The following is a 21,588-nucleotide window of genomic DNA, read 5'->3' as shown; positions in this document are numbered from 1 at the left end:
TCACCCCCAAGCAGGCTTGTAGAGTGCATGGTGTGGTGGCCAAGCTCACACTCTGGGTTCAGACATCCTATCAGAGTTCAAATCTTAGGTTACATATTAGCTGTTGGCTTCAAGAAGTTAACCTGGGTTCCCCTGTCTCCTCTCAATAAAATGGGAGATGGATAAGAACTCCCGTCATGAGGTTAAATGACTAAGTAAGATGATAGATGGAGAGCTCTCTGCACAGTACCTGTTAGCTACTAATATTACAAACAGGTAAGTGGCTGTTGGAAGTGGGTGTTAGGGTGTTAAAAAATTATCAAATGAAAGAGTAAAATCATGTTTTCACACATTCCCACTACCACCCTTCTTTAACACTGTCTCCAGTGATCCAAACTGCTCAGGAAACAAACATTTGAAAGCTGCTATCATTGACAGAGATCAGATCCATGGGTTTCTGAGTTCAAGGATGGGAGAACAAATTGTAACAGTGGGGAATTGTAACCCACTCCACCATTCCTTTGATATTGTTTCTGCAGATGCTGACTCTGACTAATATATAACTTGAAGATAAACAGCATGTTTTTATAAAAATCCCGGGAACTAACTTCAGAAGATACAGACTCTGACTTTCAGTGATCCTAGCTCTAGGAGACTGGCTGACCTTCAACCATAGAACAAGGATGACGCACATCAGACCATCACTTGACCAGTTTCAAGATGCTTATGTGCACTGGCCTGTACAAAGAAAACTTTTCAACCCCCTACCCTTGATTTCTTTATTATACTTTCCCTCTCCCTCCTTATAAAAACCTCTGCCTGCAATGAGATCGGGAGATGGGCTTTGGACAAGAGTCCCCCATCTTCTCAGGTGGCCAGCACTTAAATAAACCTCTTCCCTTTTTTCACCAGTGCCTGTCTCATGAGTTTGGCTTTCATGATGGCAGGCAGTGAAACCTTGGTTTTGGTTACAAAATGACTATCAAGGGGCACAGGAAAATTAAAGGGATGATGGGAACGTTCTGTATCTTGATGGTGGTGGTGGTTACATGTCTGTATTCTTTTTCCAAACTCACCAAACAGATTTTAAACGAATGTACTTTCTATATATTACAGTTCAATAAATTGATTTTAATTATTATATTACATGCACTCTAGAGCAGCGGGTGGCAAAACTATTTTCTGTGAAGGGCCAGAGAGTAAATATTTTAGGCTTTGCCAGCCACAGGCTCTGTTAAGACAACTCAACTCTGCTGTTGTAATGTGAACACAGCCAATAGACAATACATAAATGAGTGAATATAGCTGTGTTTCAACAAAATTCTATGCATAGACCAAAATTTGGTTTCACATAATTGTCATGTGACATGGAATCTTCTTTTGAGTTTTTCCCCTGCATTTAAAAATGTAAAAATCATCCTTAGCTTCTGGCCTTATAAAAAACAATTTGCTTGCCAAGCCCTGCTCTGGAGTTCAGATGAGCCTCTGTCAAGCAGCTTTCTGAAATCTGCTTAGGGGCTTCTCACCACAAATGCTGTGTCTAAGAGGGCTGGGAACCGGCCCCTGTGAATCCGGCAGGGTCCTTGCCGGACCCCACGCCCGCTGTGGCCAGGCTAAGCCACTGCCTCTTGACTTCAATTTCCTGATCGGTCCAGGGAGGCCAGCAACCATCTCCCTGAGCTCCGCAACTCTTATTCAGCTTGTTATTTGGGAGGAAACGCTCTATCCAAGTGCAGAAACTGATCATGGCTCGGGTTATGTGTCTGACCCGCCTCAATCACCAGGGGGAAAGGTTTGATTTTTCAGCTTGTCATTCCTAAAATTGCTTGTCTTTCCAGGTAATGTTCTTATTTCTGAATGCTGTCTGACCTTCATATTCCCAAACGCGGAGGTGATTTTTTCAAAGGGCTGGCAGCAGAACTGAACTCTCAGAAAGCTTGCTCCTTCCCTGCCAAGCTCCCATCCCTGGCACAAACCATCCCTTAGGGGAGGGTGGCTTCTCCCCGAACGTTGCCTGGGCAAGGCCGGAGCTATGCCAAGCTTCCCTACAGTGGAGGGAGCTTTAGAAATCCAAACCAGCAGCAACTGAGATTTCTTTTTCCATTTCTGACAGTGGTAGGTGTATAAGGAACCCCCTTTGGGGTGGTAAAAACTGCAAAGACAGCAACAAAGTCAAGATAATTCTGAAGTTCTTAAAGCCTCAAGGCTTAAAAACACTTAAAAAAATATTTCACCTAAAATTCAGACACTCTTCCATTGAAGAAATGAATTATCCAGGCACCCAGTTTATTATTCAAATCAATCGTCTGCACTGGGGATTGCAATATTTTTTCTGTAAAGGTCCAGACAGTAAATATTTGAGGCATTTCAGGCAATTTAGTCTCTGTTGCAACTACTCAACTCTGCTGCTGTGGCGTAAAAGCAGCCATAGTCAATCTATAAATGAATGGGCTTGACTGTGTTCCAAGAAAAGTTTGTTCACAAAACTAGGTGGCAAGCTGGCTTTAGCCCGTGGGCTATTATTTGCTGAGGTCTGTCCTGAGCTGTAGTGTCCCTGAGAAGGAGCAGGTTGGTTAGAGAAGAGAAAATAACTTAACAAATACTACTTATAGAGTATCTGCAGCTAATCTTGTAGGTATCATTGTAGATTGCAGAGTAAAACCCAACCCATCAGCCTGTTGTGTTAGGAGTGGGAACAGGATGGACTAGATGAATCTTGAACACAGTGAGTTTCCCATCTGATGGAAGAAGAGAAATGGGTTGGTGATGAGCAGCCCTGAGGACAGTAAGAGCCCATGGGGTGTAGAGAACCAAGAGTCCCCTACTAACTGGGGTGACGACAACAGTATTCACGGAGGAGGAGTCCACTGGCTGAACTTGCGAGATGGGTAAGATTCAAGGGGGTGAAAACCAGGTGGAGAAATACAACATGAACAAAAGCACAGCTAAGTCCATGCAAGGTGTGTTCATAGGAAAGTGAGTTGGAAAATTGAGCAAGGTTGGAAAGGTATTTACAGGGTGTCATAGAAGACTTATAAACATCAGTGTTGACAGTGTGAACTCTTATTTATTTTTCTATAAGAGGGCGAGGGGAACTCTTTTTGTAGAGTCAGAGGGAGGTATTGAAGGTTTCTGAGCTTCTAGTACAATGTTCCCTACAAAGCAGGTAACTCAGAGAATCCTCCTCCTTTACAAATATGCTTTGGCTTCCCAGCCAGTGTGGTTCAGTGGTTGAGCGTTGACCCATGCACCAAGAGGTCACTGGTTCGATTCTCGGTCAGGGCACATTCCCAGGTTGTGGGCCCGACCCCCAGTAGGGGGCATGCAGGAGGCAGCCAATTGATGTTCTCTCTCATTGATGTTTCTCTCTCTCTCTCTCTCTCTCAAATCAACAAAGAAAAAAAAATTTTTTTTAATTGCTATGGCTGTTGCATCTTACATGTTATGAACACAGTGTGATCAATGGGTCGCATTTATGAAGCCATTATTATCTGCCTGATAATAACACACTAAGTGCCTTACTTCCATATGTCATCGAACACAAAAAAATCATTGAGGTGGTTATTTTTTATCCCCATTTTATAGATTAGAAAACTGAGATGCAGAAGTTTGCTTACCCAAAGCCATGCAGCTTTGAAGAGGCAGAGGGTGGGTTTAAACCTAGGTCTGCCTCTGTGTTTGCTTTTAATCCCTCACCTAAATGGCTTCTCAGTACATTTAAACATATCTCTATTTTAATAGTTAAATGAAATTTGAAAAAAAAAAAAAAAAAAAAAACCCTCTCTAAATTGCCTCTTCCACAGTGTTTCTCCTACTCAAAAAATCCCAGGACTAGGATTACATCTCTCATCTTTTTATCTTCCTAATTAATTTTTTCAAGAGCAACCAGTTCATAATTCAAGATTTAAAAATTTCAATTCTGTTCAAATTTCACCCACCTTGAGCTCGCTGATTTAGCATAGTGGTTTTCATCAATGCCATGTCTACCCATCTAGACACACGATTATTTTCACATTGGTTCTGTGTTTTGCTCAAACGGAAGAGTGAAATGCAGCTGCAAATAAATCAAAACGTCTGTCAATAAACATCTGGAGGGGGCACTGTTAACAACAGCTGCATCCAGCTTGTGTGATTCTGGGGAGCTGTTTCCTCTTCTCTTTTTCTGTAAGTTACTTAAAATTGGGTTATATTAGTGTTATAATTTTTTTTTTTTAATCCTCACCTGAGGATACTTTTCCATTTATCTTCAGCTAGAGTGGGAGGGAGGGGGAGAGAGAGAGGAATATTGATGTGAGAGGGACACATCGACTGGTGGTCTCCCACATGACCCTGACAAGGGCCGGGGATGAACCGCAACCACCTTTGACTTGAATCAAATCCTCAACGCTTTGGTCCAAGGGTCGACGCTCTAACCACTGAGCCAAACCGGCTAGGGCTTAGTGTTATAATTTTCAAAGGTATGTAAAGATGTTCTTTAAAAAAAAAAAAAAAAAGATTATGAAACAACACATTGGGATCTAATCTAATAAGCAACGAATAAAAGAACTCCCCAGTGTAGAAAGTGACCGTGTTCCACGGAGGTTCCATGATTCTAGGTTACACGCACTTAGAGCTATTAGGTTCATTGACTCACTGGGATCTAATATAGCTGGTGTGGGTCCATCTTCGGCTTCTCGAAATCCAATCCACTTCAGAGAAAGGGAGTAGGGGTTTAGTCACAACAGGCCATTAATCTCTGCATTCTGGGTTGTAATCCAGCCTCTTCCAGTGTGACTGGGCGGGGGGAGGATCCCACCAAAATACCAAACACTCAGAGAAGCTCCAAAGCCGGCTCCCCAGAGACCAACACACTTAGGTCCCGGTTTGCTTGTCTTAACATCAATCCACAGCTTTTGTTTCTTCGGTCCTGTTTCTTGTTGGTTTCCCTTTTATGCCTTTAGCTGAAATTCTCAGATCAGGTCTATTTGAAAAGGAGCCATGTCGCTATCCCAGGAATAACCTAGCATTGCATTATCATCTTCAAAGCTGTTCTCTCAAACGAACAGGAGACATAAATCAAAACTGTCTTTTCATGTTGAAAGTGTGTTGGGAAAAATGTGGTTAAGGTAACCTGTGTAAAATTAGTGCTTGGGGAAGCTGGCAAGACTAATGAAAAGAAAGAGTAACCAAATTCTAGTAACATTGAGCAAATGACAGTTTTAGAACATGTAAATATTGTAGCTTTTACCATAAATGAACTGGATCATCGTACCTCACTTCTTTTTTTTTTAAATCCTCACCCGAGGATACTTTTCCATTGATTTTCAGATAGAGTGGGAAGGAAGAGGGGGGTGGAGGGAGAAACATCGATGTGAGAGAGACACATCAACTGGTTGCCTCCCACACAACCCCAACCAGGGCCAGGGATCAAAATGAAACTGAGGTACGTGCCCCTGACCAGAACCAAACCCGACACTCTGGTCCGAGGGCCAATGCTCTAACTGCTGAGCCAAACCAGCCAGGACGCACCTCATTTCCTTTTTATTTAATCCTCACCCGAGGACATTTTTCCATTTTTTGTTCAGATAGAGTGGGAGGGAGAGAGAAAAACATCGAAATGAAAGGGACACATCGAGTGGCTGCCATTCGCATGACCCAACCAGGGCTGGGGACAAACTGAGGTACGTGCCCTTAGCGGGAACCGAACCCGGGTCTCTCTGGACCACAGGCCGATGCTCTGACCACAGAGCCAAACCAGCCAGGGTGCACCTCATTTCTTCATCGCTGACCGACCAATGAGCCAGCATTTGCTAATGTATATCGAGCAGGGACTGTGATGCATCAGGGTTTTGTTGACGCCAACAGTGTCAAGGCCAAGTTCTTGCTGGGTCACATGAGACCCCACATCTATATCAGAGGCCTTGATAAGTCTGAACCCTCGATGTAAAATGAAAATATGTGGCATTATAATGTTTTTAATTGTTTAAAAAAATGTGGGCCAGACCCAGGAAACTGACTCTGAAGATCATTTTCTGAAAAAAGACATGATTGTCTTCTTTCTTATTACCTTTAAAATATTCCCCAAACAGCCCTGGCCGGTTTTGCTCAGTGGTTAGAGTGTCGGCTCGCAGACCAGAGAGACCCGGGTTCGGTTCCCACTAAGGGCACAAAGTTGGTTGCAGTTTGTCCCTGGCCCCAGTTGGGGTCGGGTGGGTGGCAACCAGTTGATGTGTCTCTCTCATGTCGATGTTTCTCCCTTTCCCTCCTTCCCTCTCCCCTTCCTGCTCTATCTAAAGATAAATGCAAAAATGTCCTTGGGTGAGGATTAAAATAATAAAATAAAATAAACTATTCCTCAGACATCCTAGCTGCTCCTGGTGACTCAGATTCAACCAACCTCAATTGATCACGTGCTGGGTGCAGGCCTTGTGCCAAGCACCCGCATGAGGCGGTTCATTTAATCCCATGTTTGACATGATACTGCCAAATGCCTTCTCAATTTTGTTCCTTTAGCTTCCATCATACCAATACAAAACCCACCATTTATCGAGTCTATTCTATGTACTGAACACTATGCTGTATTTTTAAATTTCAATCGCCCTTGACTCCAACGACGGATATGAGTACCTCCGGTGTATGAGACAGAATGCTAAGGATTAGAGATTTTAAGTAACTTCCCAATGTCACACAACAAGTAACAGCAGAGTTGACATTAAATGATAAGACTCTACCATACGGACCCCAAGGTTTTCTGTAAATACTTTATGGAGCAGTCAATGATGACCCCTCGACTCTTCCCCAGAGTCTGACCAGACTGCTACGGACAAGGCCATCATTCTACAGACAGCCTGGGTCATTCTCTCATCGGGCCTTATCTTACACTTGCCCATTTTGAAAGGCATCGACCAGCGAAGTGACTCTCCCCATACCACTGACCCAGTAATGGCAAAGCCAACACTAACGTCAGCCTGCTCTAACTTGCATCCCAACAACCTTTTCTGCCATCCACTTTATTCGCTCTTCCCTGTAAGTTATACAAATGTGCTCTAGACACAATATTTAAGAAGTCTCAAAATTCTGGACTTAGGAAGGTATTTGCTTGTTCTTGACCATGGCTTCCTGTCTCTGAGCTGACTTATTAAGTAAAATAACGTCTTAAATATCACGGCTGTTCCATTTCTGTTCATGGTTTCTGGAGTGGATCACTGTTGAAAGATCTTTGAAAGTTTAGTCACTATTCCATGTATATGTTTACTTCCTCAAGGGATTTGGGTATCCTTCTGGAGACTTATAAACATTACTTATGGATGTAATATGGTAAAACCATAAATAATTGCTGATTTACCGATTAACCATAATACTGGGATTATTTTTTTTAAGTAATAATTCAGTAGAAATAAATATCTATAGACATGAAAACATATGGCAAAAATGGCCAAAATTCTAAATACAGATGCTCGAAAATAGAAAAATAAACATACCATGTTAGATGAATAAATCATATGAAACTATTACAAAGAAAATCATGAATATTAAAATGGCAGATACTGATTTTTCACCAAACCATTTCCCTCTGTTCCTGGGTACAAGGCTAGCTCTTTTGGAATAGAATGTGACCATAGGACTGACCAGAAGTGATGTCACAGCTTTCCTGCTTGGCCCATATAAACCTCTCCCATGAGCCTCCTCCACATTCTGTTTTCCCATCTGTTGATGCTGATGCCCAGGTGAACGCTGGGAGCCATATCTTGAAGATAGACAGAGCCTCCATCAGCCAAGTCACTACAAAGACAGGACTCCTTCCCTTTTATTTCTTCCTCCTAACCAAGCCCCTTACACACAAATGCATGCACACACATGAACACGCACATATGCAGAAACAATATGAATGGGAAATAAGTTTCTACTATGTTATATCACTGAGATTATGAGTTTTATCTGTCTCAGAATCCAGAATTTCCCGAACAAACATAACTAGGAAGCAGCAGCATGGGGGGATACTTAAGATATAATGTAAACTTTTTTCTTTAAAAAGTACAAAGATTTGCAGTTGAAGAAGTTATCATCGCAAACTTGGTAAATAAAATTTCAGGCTATGAGGAATCAGTTTGTTTTCCTAAATTTCCGTGATAGTGTTGTTGTTGCATTTTTGGCATTAAAATGAACCCAGTGGCTCCCATCTTCACTCATGTTTATGCCACTAAACACTTGCAGATACAGTCTCTGGCCTGCAGGAAGCTCTGATCAAGGACGGACATTTCTCTTGGACACATGATCAGCCTCAACATCAAATGCATAAACAAAACTTTCAAACATTAATTTGTCCAATCCATCTCGCCTTTAGATGGGGCACCTTACAAGACTTTACCTGACTCCGTCAAGCTCTAACTTCAGCAGCTCTAAAAGTAGGGGGTGGGGGGTGGGGGGACAAAAAAAGGCTGCCTCAACTCATGCACTTAGAATTGCACAGGGCTCTCATTTGGCCACTACAACACAGCACTTCAATGACCCAAATGAAAAGGCCACAGAGAACTTCGCCACAGTGGAAAAACAGGACAGAACTTGTCACAGACACCAAAGTAACAACTTCACCACTTTGCATTTCATTCCACAGGGATCTGAGCCACTGCAACTCAGAGCTGGTATCATTATGGTGCCTTCCTGGACTTGGACAGTGACATATTGCTATTCATACCCAGGCCACACCGTAGAAATGTATTACTCACAGATGCCGCACTTTTAACTATCAGTATAATCTCTACATACCTATTTTTTTTTAATCCTCGCCCGAGGATATTTTCCCATTTATTTTCAGGCAGAGTGGACGGGAGGAAGGAAGGGGGAAAGAGATAGAGAGAGAGAGAGAAACATCAGTGTGAGAGAGACACATCAATTGGTTGCCTCCTGCACCACCCCGACCAGGCCCGGGAACCAAACCAAAACCAAGGTACATGCCCTTGACCAGAATCAAACTGGTGACTCTCTGGTCCTCAGGCCAATGCTCTAACCACTGACCAACCCAGCCAGGGCTCCATCTACTTATTAAGAGGTTAATAATCAGGGCCTTTGTTCTGCCGCCTCCCCTCATTTTTTTTCTACAATTAAATTAACAAGCAAACACACATCAAACCACTCAACTGACCATTTCCTCACAGCTGTTCAGATCAACTAGGACATTACAGACAGAGCGCACAGCCAAGGACTGCGAAGCCCCGTGTTCTTTCAACCTCCAGGTGCCTGGCTCCAGGACCTGTGAGCGACACCGCAGTTCTGTTACAAACCACTTGAGGGGGAGTGGTTTCCAGACACAAGACTGGAACACCTGGGAGACCAGAGCCATTTCCTGTGTTGCTGTGCACCAAGATTAAAGGATGGGGTCGGCTCTCTCCAAATCCCTCTGGTCTACTTAAATACTTCAATAAGGGGCAGTGAGCTTTCTCTTGCTGGTTTTTCTCAAGCTGGATCCCAGTGAGAAAACACCCTTTCCTAAGCAATTTCCTTTAACAGGAACGGGGGTGAATGGAGAAAGGAACAATGATACATCCAGTGACCATCATCCTAGCTCAAGGCTTTTAGTATGGTACCACTGAACACAAAGTGGCGGAAATACATTTTAAAACAACTGTTAAGTGCCCCCAAATAACACTGGCTGGTCTCATACAGATATGAGTTCAGTCTGAGAAGGAAAGAGAAAACCATCAGATAGGTTGCCCCCTGGGAAGGCTCCAGTTCGGACTCTGCCTGCTCAAGGCCCCCACGCAGTGGAAGCAACAAGGCAGCTAACAGAGAGGTCTTCACCCCACTCCTCCTAGCCTCAGATCTTGTCTCCCACTGCTAAGGAAGGAAAGCCATGCTCAGTCACTCCTTGTCCTTCATTTACATATTCATTCAATCATTCATTATTGAGCATCTGCTAAATGCCAGGTACTGGGTTGGGCAATGGAAAAAGAAACCGATATTTGTGCATCACTAAACATACATTCCACATGGGCAATGATCATGGATGTTTTGCTCCCTACATTTTATCTTCTGCCTGGTCATTGCCTCGCTCATAGGAGGCATTCATTAGCATTTGGGGGATTAATGAGCCAACACATTAAACCCTTTAGAAGAGAACCCTTCCATAGAGATGTACCTTGATTAGTTCAGGAATCCTATGAGGTATTTACTTTTCTTCCAACCTCATGGAGGAGAAATGGCCTTCGCTCACTTAGTAAGCGGTACCATCCTAATTGCTTTCCCTGAGGGTAAAGGTAAGCCTGTGTGTGGTAGAAGAAGACAAAACAGAAGGGAGATTTGTTGACTCTGCTCGTTCAGTAAATGGGTTTGTTCCAACGCTGGCGTTGCCGCCAATTGCGCTGAGAAGCCAGCAGGACTTGGCTCTGGAAAGCTCACCTCAAAGTCACAGGCTTCGTTTCCCATGCCAGCCCCTTCAGCCACTGGGCGTGAACGTCAAAGATGGATTCTGCATTTACTGTGACAAAGGTCCCACCTCTCCCTGATAATCTCTCCTCTGCCATCCTGATGGCACCTTCATGCAAATGCAATCAAACCCAAACACCGGCTACCCCATTACCAGTCCAATCTCACGAATAAGGAACAATCATGGCTTTGTTGCAAAGGCAGTCCCGGGCCATTTCTTAACCACCTACAGCTCCCTGCCCCAACCTCTGCGTGCTGGAAATCCTTTAAAGCTTTGTCTAAGGTTACACGAGATGAAAACTGCAAAAAATTGTGGGAAAGATTCAATTATCCAGGACAATAAGATGATAATGGCCACGCTGCAAAATCTGGGGTCAACCAATAGGGTCCTGGCTCCTTTTCCTAGGGTATAAATACGTGGAGCCTAAGTAAAGCAAGGAATTCTGTCGTCTGTATCTGGGTTATCTCCAAAGCTTCTGGGAAGCCGCCTGGAGCTAGAGACACCACCGGAACGTAACTAGTGAGCTGGGCCAAATGGAGCATAGCTGGACCAGAGCGCGTCACAAGCTTTAACCCTGGCTGTTCTGTTCCTAACAAAGGAAAAATTATAAATCAGAGCTACCCCCTTGGGCCTTAAAAGGATGCCTTCCCTGCACAGAGAGGCACACGGGTGTTTTTTACCGACTATGATTAGATGCAAGGTGTTCCTCACTGGGATCATGTCTCCTAAATGCTCTTCTATCTCAGCCTCATCCATCACACTCCACTCTAGTTGTTGCCATATTGACCTCTTGACAGTCCCCCGAATTCATCACGTCCTATCTGATCTCTCTGTCTTTGCAAACGCTGTTTCCTATGATCATCCCTCCCTGATCACACTCCTCCTGGTCAATCAGCCAAAATCTTCCAAGTCAAGTCTTTAGTGTCTTTCAAGAGGCAGACTAAACCCCTTCTAATAAACACCACTTCCTCTCCTTCCTCTACTCCTCCCACCCCCGCAATGAGTCAGATGTCCCTTCCCTGTTCTACTCAAATACTGTTTGTATCTCCTTTAATTACAATACTTATCACGCTTTGGTGCAACTATTTAATATTTTAAAAACCAGTCTCTTACTAGATTATGAATGCCAGGAGGGAAAGGGCAATCCTTTCCTGTTTGACCCCCAGTACCTTCTACACAGGGCCCCCTCCATAAGTGTTGAATGGTTAAGTGGACAAAGGACATAACATGTGTCATCTTGTAAATACTATGGGTCAGGTATTGTTCATCTTCGTGATTCTTCTGCCTGTCACATAGCTGGAAATACTATTTTGCTGAACACAGAAGAAATGACTGAACAACTAATTGGAATGCACAAGAATAGGTTCCAAGTATCAACAACAAGCACCATTATTGATGACAATGATGAGAATGGTTGCATGAGGGCAGCTCTAATTCACTGGGTGACTACAAACCAGGCACTATGGCAGGACGTCATGCGCACCAATCCTCATTGGACCGGTTTTACAGAGGCTCAGAGCACTTAAAGAACTTCAAGACCACACGAGAGCGCAGGTGGAAGGCAGGACTCACATGTGGGCCTACCTTAGATCCAAATCCATGCTTACTCGCACAGGATATGTGTCCTCTGGCCAGTGAGTGCCAAATTCCAGACACCATGCTAGGCATTTTCAAGACAGTGTTTTGTTGCTTACAATTACCCTGCAGGATCAACGACTTTGAAAAGTATCCTCTCCATTCTACAGAGGAGAAGGCTGAGGCAAATCTCAGCTGTCTACAATCCCACGTAGGCTACGAACTATACAAAGTACAGCAGCAGTTGAAGACATGCCACATACATTCAAGATCCAAAGAAATATTGGACTCTCAAAGAAATTTTAACCAAGTTTAGTCCATGAAATCAATGCAAAGATCCATAATAAAAACCACTAAGAAATTATATTAGGATATTCCGTGTCTTCTCAATTCAACAGGTCTCTGGGTGGACTCGTGCCAATTTTCCAGTATCTCCCACAGTGAACCTTTTATTCCAACTGGGACAGTCCTCACTGTACATCTCAGCATTCCTCTCCCTTTGATAATGTGGTGCTTTCCATCTCTTTTATCCCAAACTCCAATATCTCTCAAGCCTGGCTGGGGTGGCTCAGTGGATTGAGCGTCCTCCCATGGACAGAGAGGTCCCTGGTTCGACTCTCAGTCAGGGCACATGCCCAGATTGTGGGTTTGATCCCCAGTAGGGGGCAAGCAGGAGTTTCTCTCTCACATCAATGTTTCTCTCCCACAATCTCTCCACCTCTCTTCCTCTCTCTCTAAATAGATATAAGTCTCCATTTCCTTTATGTCTGGTCTTCTCTGTTCTGTGGCATTTATACCCTTTATCAAACATTTGGGCATTATTCTTATTGTTTTATCTCATGATACGTTTTATGAATTACAACTTTGCTTTTATAATGATATCTTAATAATTAAGCCTTATTCATATTATTTTATATCACTCTACATGTTGTGTCCATATCTCAACTTTGATTTTAGAACTATATCTTAAGCATGGATCATTCCATAATACACGGACAATTCTCTGAAATAGGCAAAGATGAATTAGTTTTCAATTTACAGATGAGGAGACGGAGACACGAAGAGGCTAAGAGAATGGCCCGAAATCCCCTAGATAATTAAGAAAGACTTCAATAACAGGCTGGATCTTCTAACTTCCATGCTGCTTCTGCAATGGCTTGCTACCAATGGTGCTTGGATCTCTCCCTGACCAACTCCAGGCCCAAAAATGCAATGCTCAATTAAGGTGAGAAGTTGAGATGTTAGGTGCTGACTACCCAGGGTAACAATCCATCCCCTTCCCCCTAGGGACTTTCTATTACTCAAGAAGACTCTCATCCCACTGCAAGGGAGTCTCATCCATGATGATGGCATCTAGCAGTGACTGGGCTATGTGACATCACATGGGAGCCATATGTCTAATAACATCATCAGATAAGTGTTCTTTGTTTGGTGTGGGTCTTTTTTTAAAATTTGATGGACTGTTCTTTTTCAAGCCATAATGACATCATCTGCAGTTTGCGATTTTATTTTATATTTTTTGGTACGTGCCCCAAGCAGGAACCAAACCCGGGACTCTCTGGTCCACAGTTCCGACGCTCCAACCACTAAGCCAAACCGGCCAGGGCCAGTTTGCGATTTTAGCAGCTCTTGAAAGTTGGGTTCTATACCAAGTCATAATTTACAAGCAGAAAGAGGAAAATCTGGTTGCTCCCCTGGGTAGCAAACACTACCTGGTCCCCAGGTGATGCATTAAACTTTCCAAGTCTCATCTCTATATAGGACTCACGGGGATCAAGTGGGTGCCACCCATGCCTAGGCACCTACACTAGGGCTGCCAGCCTCATGTGTGTGAGAAACAACATGAAGAGACATTTCAAAGTTGTTAAGCCAAGGCCTTCTTGAAAGTAGGATTCACGCTCAGTGTCATCAAATGCACTTGCTGATGATTCTGTTTTTGCTTTTGAACAACTGGAAGGGAAGAAAATGGAAGATTTATGCTGTCATGGCCTCACAAACCTGTGCAGTGCCAGATTTGTAGGAAAAAAATAATTACATTATTACTGTACTGCGCTAAGAGAAAAATAACTGAACACATGATCTCATTTAAACCATCCAACAAATGTGTGGGCTATGTACTATTATCCCTGTCTACATGGAGAGCAGATGAAGGTAAACCATTTGAATTTTCTGATAGGGAAGAGAATATATGAAACACATTGCTTATCATAAGACACTGGGGGTCAAACTTGGGTAAAGGTCTCATCTGTTTGATTGACAGTCATGCAGAACTCAAATGCTACCTTAATTCTAGCTCTAGCTACAATCACCCTAAATTTCTACTTTCAAACTCTCTTAAGACTTACATCCACTGAACACAATTTACTCTTTCAATTAGAGAATCAAAATTGGAAAAAAAAATACTGAGCAACAACATTTAAAAGAAATCTTGAAACAAAACATAAATGATACACTGAATTTTGACTCAGACCTGGTTGTGAATCCTCCAGGCTGAACCTCTATGGGCTTTGGCTGCCTTATCTATAAAATTACCCTATCAGTTCTAAGAATAGATGAGTTAAAATACACCCAATATTCTGTAATATATGTGAACACCACATAATTCTAATCGCTATTGCTGTTATTATTATAAATAAACCGAAGTAAAGTCACATAGGATGCCTTGTGTAAATTAACTCAGACAACTGCTTTTGCACCAGGAAATTCTCTCCTGGTGCTGCTAAGTCTTCATCCTCACAGATCTCAGCTGCTTTTGTAAGAATGGAATGGTGCTCTTGCTAGCATAGGGGAAAATCTCTCTCTCTCTCTCTCTCTCTCTCTCTCTCTCTCACACACACACACACACACACACACACACACACACCCCTCTTCATGGATCTTCACTGCCTTACATTCCCAGGAAAATGAGATCTGAGGCAAATGTGGAGCCCCAAGAACTCCCAGACATTGCATTCCCTCTGCAGCCTCCCTCCCTGCCTTGTCCTTAAGTAGCCCAAATTGATACAATCTCTCAAATAGAAGGCACACATGCTACCTCCCCAGCAGCAGCTAGCTAAGCCTGGCCAAGCAGACCCCCAGTCCCACTGTGGCCAGTGGTTACTGTGTTCTGAACACCATGCAAGGCATTTTGTAAGGAGCGTTTTGTTCCTTTCGATTACCCTGTAGGATCAACAACGCTGGGAAGTATCACAGCTTTATCACAACCAAATGACTAGTGCAGAGCCATCAAACATACCAAGAGCAGGTCTCTGTATTTTAAGCAATAGATCTACACAGGCCTAGGGAGAAAACTCCTGGGATATACTTTTAATTGAGAGGATGGGATGGATGAGGGTAGGCACCTTTGGTCAAGGAAACACTAAGCTACAAAGCACCAGAGTGCTCCTGAAAGCTAATGCTACTGACTGAAATTCAGTTGCTATATCTTCCCCAGCCCAGATCTACTACCCAAATTTTCCTTCTGCAAAATGTTTACAGTGCAGACTTCTTCTGGCCTTTTCTAGTCTGGTATTCCCCAGTAATGAAGCCAACCCCAGCAAGGCATCAATTATTGATGCCTGGTAGCTCGGTAAGAATCAGTACCCATTTCCTGGGTAGGGCAATTCATCCCAATATGGTAGAGAGGTGTTTTGTTTTAATTTTTTTTTTCTTTTTACTTTGAGATTTAGTAGGTTCTACAATCAAGGGCCATGTTCCTTTTGGTAAAGCTAAGTCGTGAGTAAATTAAAACTGCAAATCATGGAGATAGAAATGAAAGACCCACTAAAGTCTCCCTGAGACAATTTCTCAGCTTTAGTGCATTGCATTCCTGAACCTCTTAAGGCTACCAGATGGAAAAAACGAAGTCCCCCAAACTGTGAGTCATCATTATGTTACTAATCAGCACTGTGACATGCATGGACATCACTGAGTGAGTAGTTCTGCTTATGGAGGACGAGGACCACCTGGCTGGGGAGAAGGAATGGCCTTTTAAAGTTAAGTGTATGGATGTGTAAACACAGAGTCCATAACGTTGCATCTCTGCCTAAATGTCTTCATAGAGTGAAAATTAATGCAGCTCCTAACTAGGCATTTCCAACGCTAACCTAGTTCTCTGGGTTTAGCTAATAGCTGGCAATTTCGCTTATACTTTTATCCTCTCATTACTTAGCAATGACGATTACTGAGTAAATACATGTGAAAGGCCACGTACTACACAGTACACCTCCTGGGTTAGAAATAATCTCTTCCTGCTTCTATTTATGTAATTTAGTTGCTGATACACCAAACCAAGAATAGCTGTGACAGGGAACCCATTAATGGGAGGCTAAGAACAGACCCATTCTCAGCTGGGTCCCCTGTGAGGGCCTGACCAGATGCAGGGGCTGGAAATGAAGGATGCTGGGGCAGAGTGGGGTGGGGTGGAGCCTCAATGATGTTAACCCTTTGTAAACCTTAAAGGGACTCAGATGGCCTGTGTCATTTGAAAATTATTTGTGATGCTGGAGAGAGGTAGGGAAAGGCTATTTTACTAGTGAAATATGGAATGAGAAAGAGACAGAGAGAGAGAGATGTTGAAATAGACATAGAGAGGAGAAAGACACAGAATGAGGCCTGGTGAGATGCTACCCAGTTCAATCCTAGATATATGACTGACATAAACCTTTACAAGTCACCTAGGAATTGTTCCTTAGATATAGGATGGGGTAAAAGAGGTCCCAGTAGAAGATTTTAGGGCACTTTTTATTACCTGCCAGGCACACAACATATCTCTAATGTCTCTGTAGGGTGGCAAGCCCCAAAAAGAATAATTTTGAATAAAAGATTTCCTATTCCTGCCCTATGAGGAGAACATTGAAACTGAATAGCGGTCTTTGGATCTGGGTCCGGGGTAAGAGCAGACAAGGGTTTTTAATACCCAGAATCGGCTTCGGATTAGAGGGCAGGGATTGGCTGGGCTGAAGGAAGATGCAGGAAACATGTCCCTGTCCCCCAATGCTGCTCAAATGTGTCTACTCAAAGGGGCAGGGATTCTGCTCTCCTCTTCTGGGGACTTCCTGGGAAGTTGGCCGAGTCCCCAATTCTGCAGAGGGAATGCAGGCAGGGGGAGCACTGCAAAGGGGACTTACCTTGGGTACCTAAATGACAGGTGTGGAGGGAAATGGGGTGGGCACTGTCAATGGGAAGAGGCACTAAACTGAACTGGGGAATGCTGCTGATCCTGAGCTTTCTCTCACACCCCCAACTCCCTGCACCAACAAAGACCCTGCTTCGAAATCAGAATCCCCTCCAACACAGGGACGCACAGGTGCAGGCGGGCACAAGCCCCACCTCCTTCACCTCCACTGGCTTGCCATCAGCTGCTAAAACCAAAGACTGGCACAACTAGCCTGAGGTCAGTGAATCTGAGCCAGCAAATCCTTGCCACGGGGAATTCGAAAGGACCGGGGACTAAAGTGGTATTCATAATGCTGTTTTGCTTCAGATGGGGTTTGCCTTTATTTAGGGTGGAGAGGAGTGGGTTAGGATGTTTCAGACCATCACCACCAGGCCTGCTGGGTTTGGGGAAGGCATGGAGAACCTCCACATCCCTCTGGTCCCTGATGCTATTCTCCAGTCCCGCATCCTCCTGCAGTCCCCTGAAAGTGCTTAGATACCAGGGCAGGGCTCTGCGTCCATTTTGCCAGCCAGAACCACCAAGTTTGGGAACTTTGAAAGCCAGGGAATGGGGGTGGGGGTTGCCAAGGCTCAGATTTCGGTGCCAGAGTTCTCAGCCAGAAAGCAGTTGAAAATCAACAACCATCTGCCTCTTCTTTCTCACCCCCCCCCCTTTTACGTTCCAGAACTCCATACAAATACTAACCCCCCAACACACACACACACACACACACACACCCTTGGGTTTAGGTTTTTTAATTCTGAAGGCAGCAAACCCGCAGGGCTGGAAAGGTCTCTGCCACCACCATCCTCCCATCCCACCCCCAGAGGCCACTGGGTCTCGCGCACACTAAGATCCCATACATTCCAAACACAACATAACACAAACCCGCCGCGACTCCAGCGCGTCCCATACCTGATATGCAGACGATGAAATTGGCTTGAAGAAGAAAAAGCACCTCCCAGACTATTTCCATCCTCTGATTCTCATTCCAAGTGCATCACTCGACGGGAAAACGGGGGGCAGGGGGGAGCCCGACACGGCACACACACATACACACACTCACACACTTCCAAGCGAGTGCACACTCGCACTCCCACCGGACAGCCGGTCAGGGGCAGTCACCCCCAAGATCAATATCGCAGTTTGAATTGTTCTGGCAAATCTCCCCTCGGGCTCGACGGATGTGCGCCCCAGATGTGCTGACACATGTCCGACGTCTCGCTGCCCCGGAGGTCTCCCCGCTCAACGGTCTCTGCTCCTAGCCGGAGCGGCGGAAACAACACTAGCAGAGGAGGCGGCAGCCACCTGAAGCCACCAGCGCTGGGCTCTTTCTGCAAAAACGAGACCCCGATCCGCTTGGCGCCCCAAGAAGACATAGACGATAGCCCCCCGCCGGGCCGCGCCGCGCCGTACCGGGCCCCCGGCAGCTCGCAGCTCGCTGGCCGAGCCCAGGCAGTCCGCGACAAGTTGCCCTCGAAGTCCGCCCCCCTCACCGGGGCATGGTCAGGGGGTGGCTGCCGCTCCGCTCCGAGGCCGTTCTCCTCCTGCTTCCGGGGGGCGGGGGGAGGCGCAGACGCAGCAGACAGGGAGACTGAGAAAGAGAGGCAGGGATCAGTGCCCGCCACCGCCGGCCGCCCGCAGCCTCCGCCGACCCTCCTGCTCCCAGGTCCGCGCGCAGCCCGCTGCCTCCGAGCCCGACGCGGGCGGTGCGTCCAGGGCGCCGAGCGGGAACGGCGGGGAGCCGGGCACCCGGGCGCGTCGGGGGCCCGCGGGCTCCCCACGTCGCGAGCGCGCTTCCCGTTCCTCTGCTATTTTCCTGGGCTCCCCAGAACCCTCGCTTCCATCGCCCGCAACCAGCGCCGCCGCCGCCGCCGCCGCGATTTTCCGCAATGCAACTGCAGGGGTCGTTATTTCCTCGCCTACGGATCCCGACGCTCCCGATTAGCGGGGGAGGAGGAGGGCAGGGGGGGCGGGAGGAGGAGGGCAGGTGGGGGCGGGAGGGGGAGGGCAGGGGGGGCGGGAGGGGGAGGCTCAGCCAGGGGGGCGGGAGGGGGAGGCTCAGCCAGGTGAGCGTCCTCGCCGCCGCCGGGAGACCCCACGGCGGCCGGGCCGCCCGCTCCCGGGGGCGGAGACGGGAGGCCGGGGTGGGGAGGTGAGGCTCCACGCGGCCATACGGAAGACCGGAGCTCTGGGCTTCGGAGCTTCGGGCCGCCGCGGCAGCATCCTGGGCCCCAGCCCGGCTCCAACTCCGCCCCGCCCGCCTCTGTCACCCTCCGGGATTTGGGGAGTTTCTCTTCTCCTTAAAAAGAACTTCGCGCCCCGGTTCGGCGCGGGAGCCCCTGGCGGGACTCATCCTGGGAGTGCTGCTGCGCTCTCCCTCTCCTGCGGAATATTGGGGATTTTTTTTTTTTTTTTGCATAATTCGTTCCCTGCCCTCTTTCTCTCGTCCCTCTCCTTCCCCCTTCTTCCTCCCCTCTATTCCGCACCAGAACATTACTTACCCCAAAGTTCTCTTCTCAGCAGGTTCCCAGAGCAGGTGCAACTCCCGCCTGCAAGTCCCTCACCTCCCTCCTCCCGAAAGTAGAAAAGGCATCTGCCCAAGTCCGGGTGCGAGCAGCGGCTGCGGCCAACTGCGCCTCTGCCCAGCTCCGGGAGGATCCAAGACTGTTGGAAACCCGGGGTTTAGAGGAACGGGCTCCCCTTCTTTTCTTCCAATTGTTTATCTTTCGGGAAGCTCCAGTGTTTTGGAGGCTTTTGCTAGGGTCCAGAGTACTCCCTACCCCTGACACTCAGCTGCTTCTAGTGAAGGTATCCCTACCAAATCCGCGCGCGCGCGTGCACACGCTCCGCGCGTGGCTTTCCCAGGCCCCAAGGGAAGGTGGGAGCGGCGGGAACACCCACCGCCCAGGCCGGAGCCGGAGCCCGCGGGCCCGTTGGTCTCGCGAGGAGCAGGCTGTCTGAGGCCAGGGAAGTGCTAACCCCCGGTCGGCCGCTTGCAGTGTAGATGCTGGGGTAGTGGAAGGAAACCCTGCTCTCGGGACTGTTCGCTTGAGAGGCGGGCTGGGAGCGCGAGAGAGGGAAATCGCAGCAGATGGATCTCCTCGGTGGCTGCAGCAGTGGTTTGAGAAAGCCCAGACCTACCTTTTGGGGAGTACCGAAGCAGAGGAGGCAGGGTAGGGGGATCCCTGGGAAGATCTCGGCTTTCTCGGCGCGCTTGTTCGGAATCCAAACTGTGACGTTGGGAGATTTTGCACAAGCGCGGATGGACACACGACAAGCACACACACAACCCGCGGGGGACTTTTTGGCACATTTTTATTTTTGATGTTTAGAAGCCATTGCAGTGTGAGCCTCGGTCTAATAACCGCATAAAGGGTGGATGAGTGGAGAGGGAGCGGGAGAAGGGAAGAGGGTACCATTCATCCGCACTGAGTCAGTTTAGCGAGTCCTCCAGACTGTGTGGCATCTGAGGGTGCGGTGTTGAAGCCAAAGGAGTTACACCGCAGCGTTCCCAGGATTCTTGAACTGACACCAACTGCCCAGAGTCTGGCGGGTCCTTTTGTAGAGTGGCGGGGGCAGTGGGGGATGGAGGGGAGGTGGGAGGGAGCAGAGCCGAACAGCGGGAGCTTCGGAGGCGGGGCTCCCTTTGGGAGACTAAGCTGCTTAGTCCTGCAGCCTCCGGAGGTTCCAGAAAAGAACCGCCTGCAGATTTGCCTCCTCTTTAAGAGGGAGGTGTGGCCCGACGATCTGTTCTCTGACTTGAAGGCCAAGGACTCCAGGTGGTCAACGCATAGGAAAAATCTAGGCCCAGATGAAGAAAGACCAGGATTCATATTTCTAGAGCTACAGGCTCCGCAGGAAAGATATGGAGCCTTCAGAACATTAAAAGAACCTCAGATAGTGAGAATTAGCTCCTTTGGGAAACATGGGGAGAGGGGGCTGTTTGTCTCCATGCCTCCTTGCAAGTCCACCGCACGAAAGGACTTTTTGAAGGGAGAAAGAAAGCCTTTTGCCAAATATGAACGGAGTACATCCTAGGGAGGGTTTGGAACCCAGGGCAGTGACCTACCTTATGCATTTGGGAGCTGAATGAATTTTTGGCCGGCGGGAGAACTCTGGGAGCTGAAGCGAGGTGCCTGGATTTTTATACTACTACCCATTTATTTATTAATAAGTTATGCAAATACTACGTGCGTGCCTTATATGTGTCAAGCACTGTGGCATGACGCTGGAGTTTTGTAATTGAAAATCCGTAATCCTTGTTTTCAAAAAGCTTAAAGACCATATTCCACTCTACATTTGCCTTAGGAGCTAAAGTCAGTAAAAGAATACTTAATTCAATTTTTCCCTTTTCAGCCTGCATGCTCGCTCTCCTTCAGCTCTCTCAAAAATATTTAATCTAGTCTCTGCCACCAAGTACTTTTAATTTAAAAAATAAACAAAAACGATCAATGCATTTGTTTAAGTAAGAAATACTTGCATGCATTGTTTT

At 46.4% G+C, this 21,588-nt stretch overlaps 1 protein-coding gene across 2 annotated transcripts in view; it reads right to left on the bottom strand.

Moving 5' to 3' along the window:
• Positions 1 to 20,114, bottom strand: part of CA10 (carbonic anhydrase 10) — a 460,283-nt gene extending 440,169 nt beyond the window's left edge. Inside the window, exons 1-2 of one of the 2 annotated variants that reach the window (XM_036268332.1) lie at positions 19,598 to 20,114; positions 18,009 to 18,640 (exon numbers count right to left, since the gene is read on the bottom strand). In XM_036268332.1, coding sequence (XP_036124225.1) covers positions 18,009 to 18,069 — 61 coding nt within the window. In that variant the 5' untranslated portion in view covers positions 18,070 to 18,640; positions 19,598 to 20,114. Of the gene's footprint in view, positions 1 to 18,008; positions 19,003 to 19,597 lie in introns of those variants that run through there. The other variant, XM_036268331.1, reaches the window with a different exon arrangement.
• Positions 20,115 to 21,588: the final 1,474 nt, after the last annotated feature.

This window comes from Molossus molossus, unplaced genomic scaffold (genome assembly GCF_014108415.1).
Source record: "Molossus molossus isolate mMolMol1 unplaced genomic scaffold, mMolMol1.p scaffold_m16_p_19, whole genome shotgun sequence".
Classification (NCBI taxonomy): domain Eukaryota; kingdom Metazoa; phylum Chordata; class Mammalia; order Chiroptera; family Molossidae; genus Molossus; species Molossus molossus.
The sequence above is the reverse complement of the archived record's forward strand: the minus strand, read 5'-3'. Positions and strand labels throughout refer to the sequence as shown.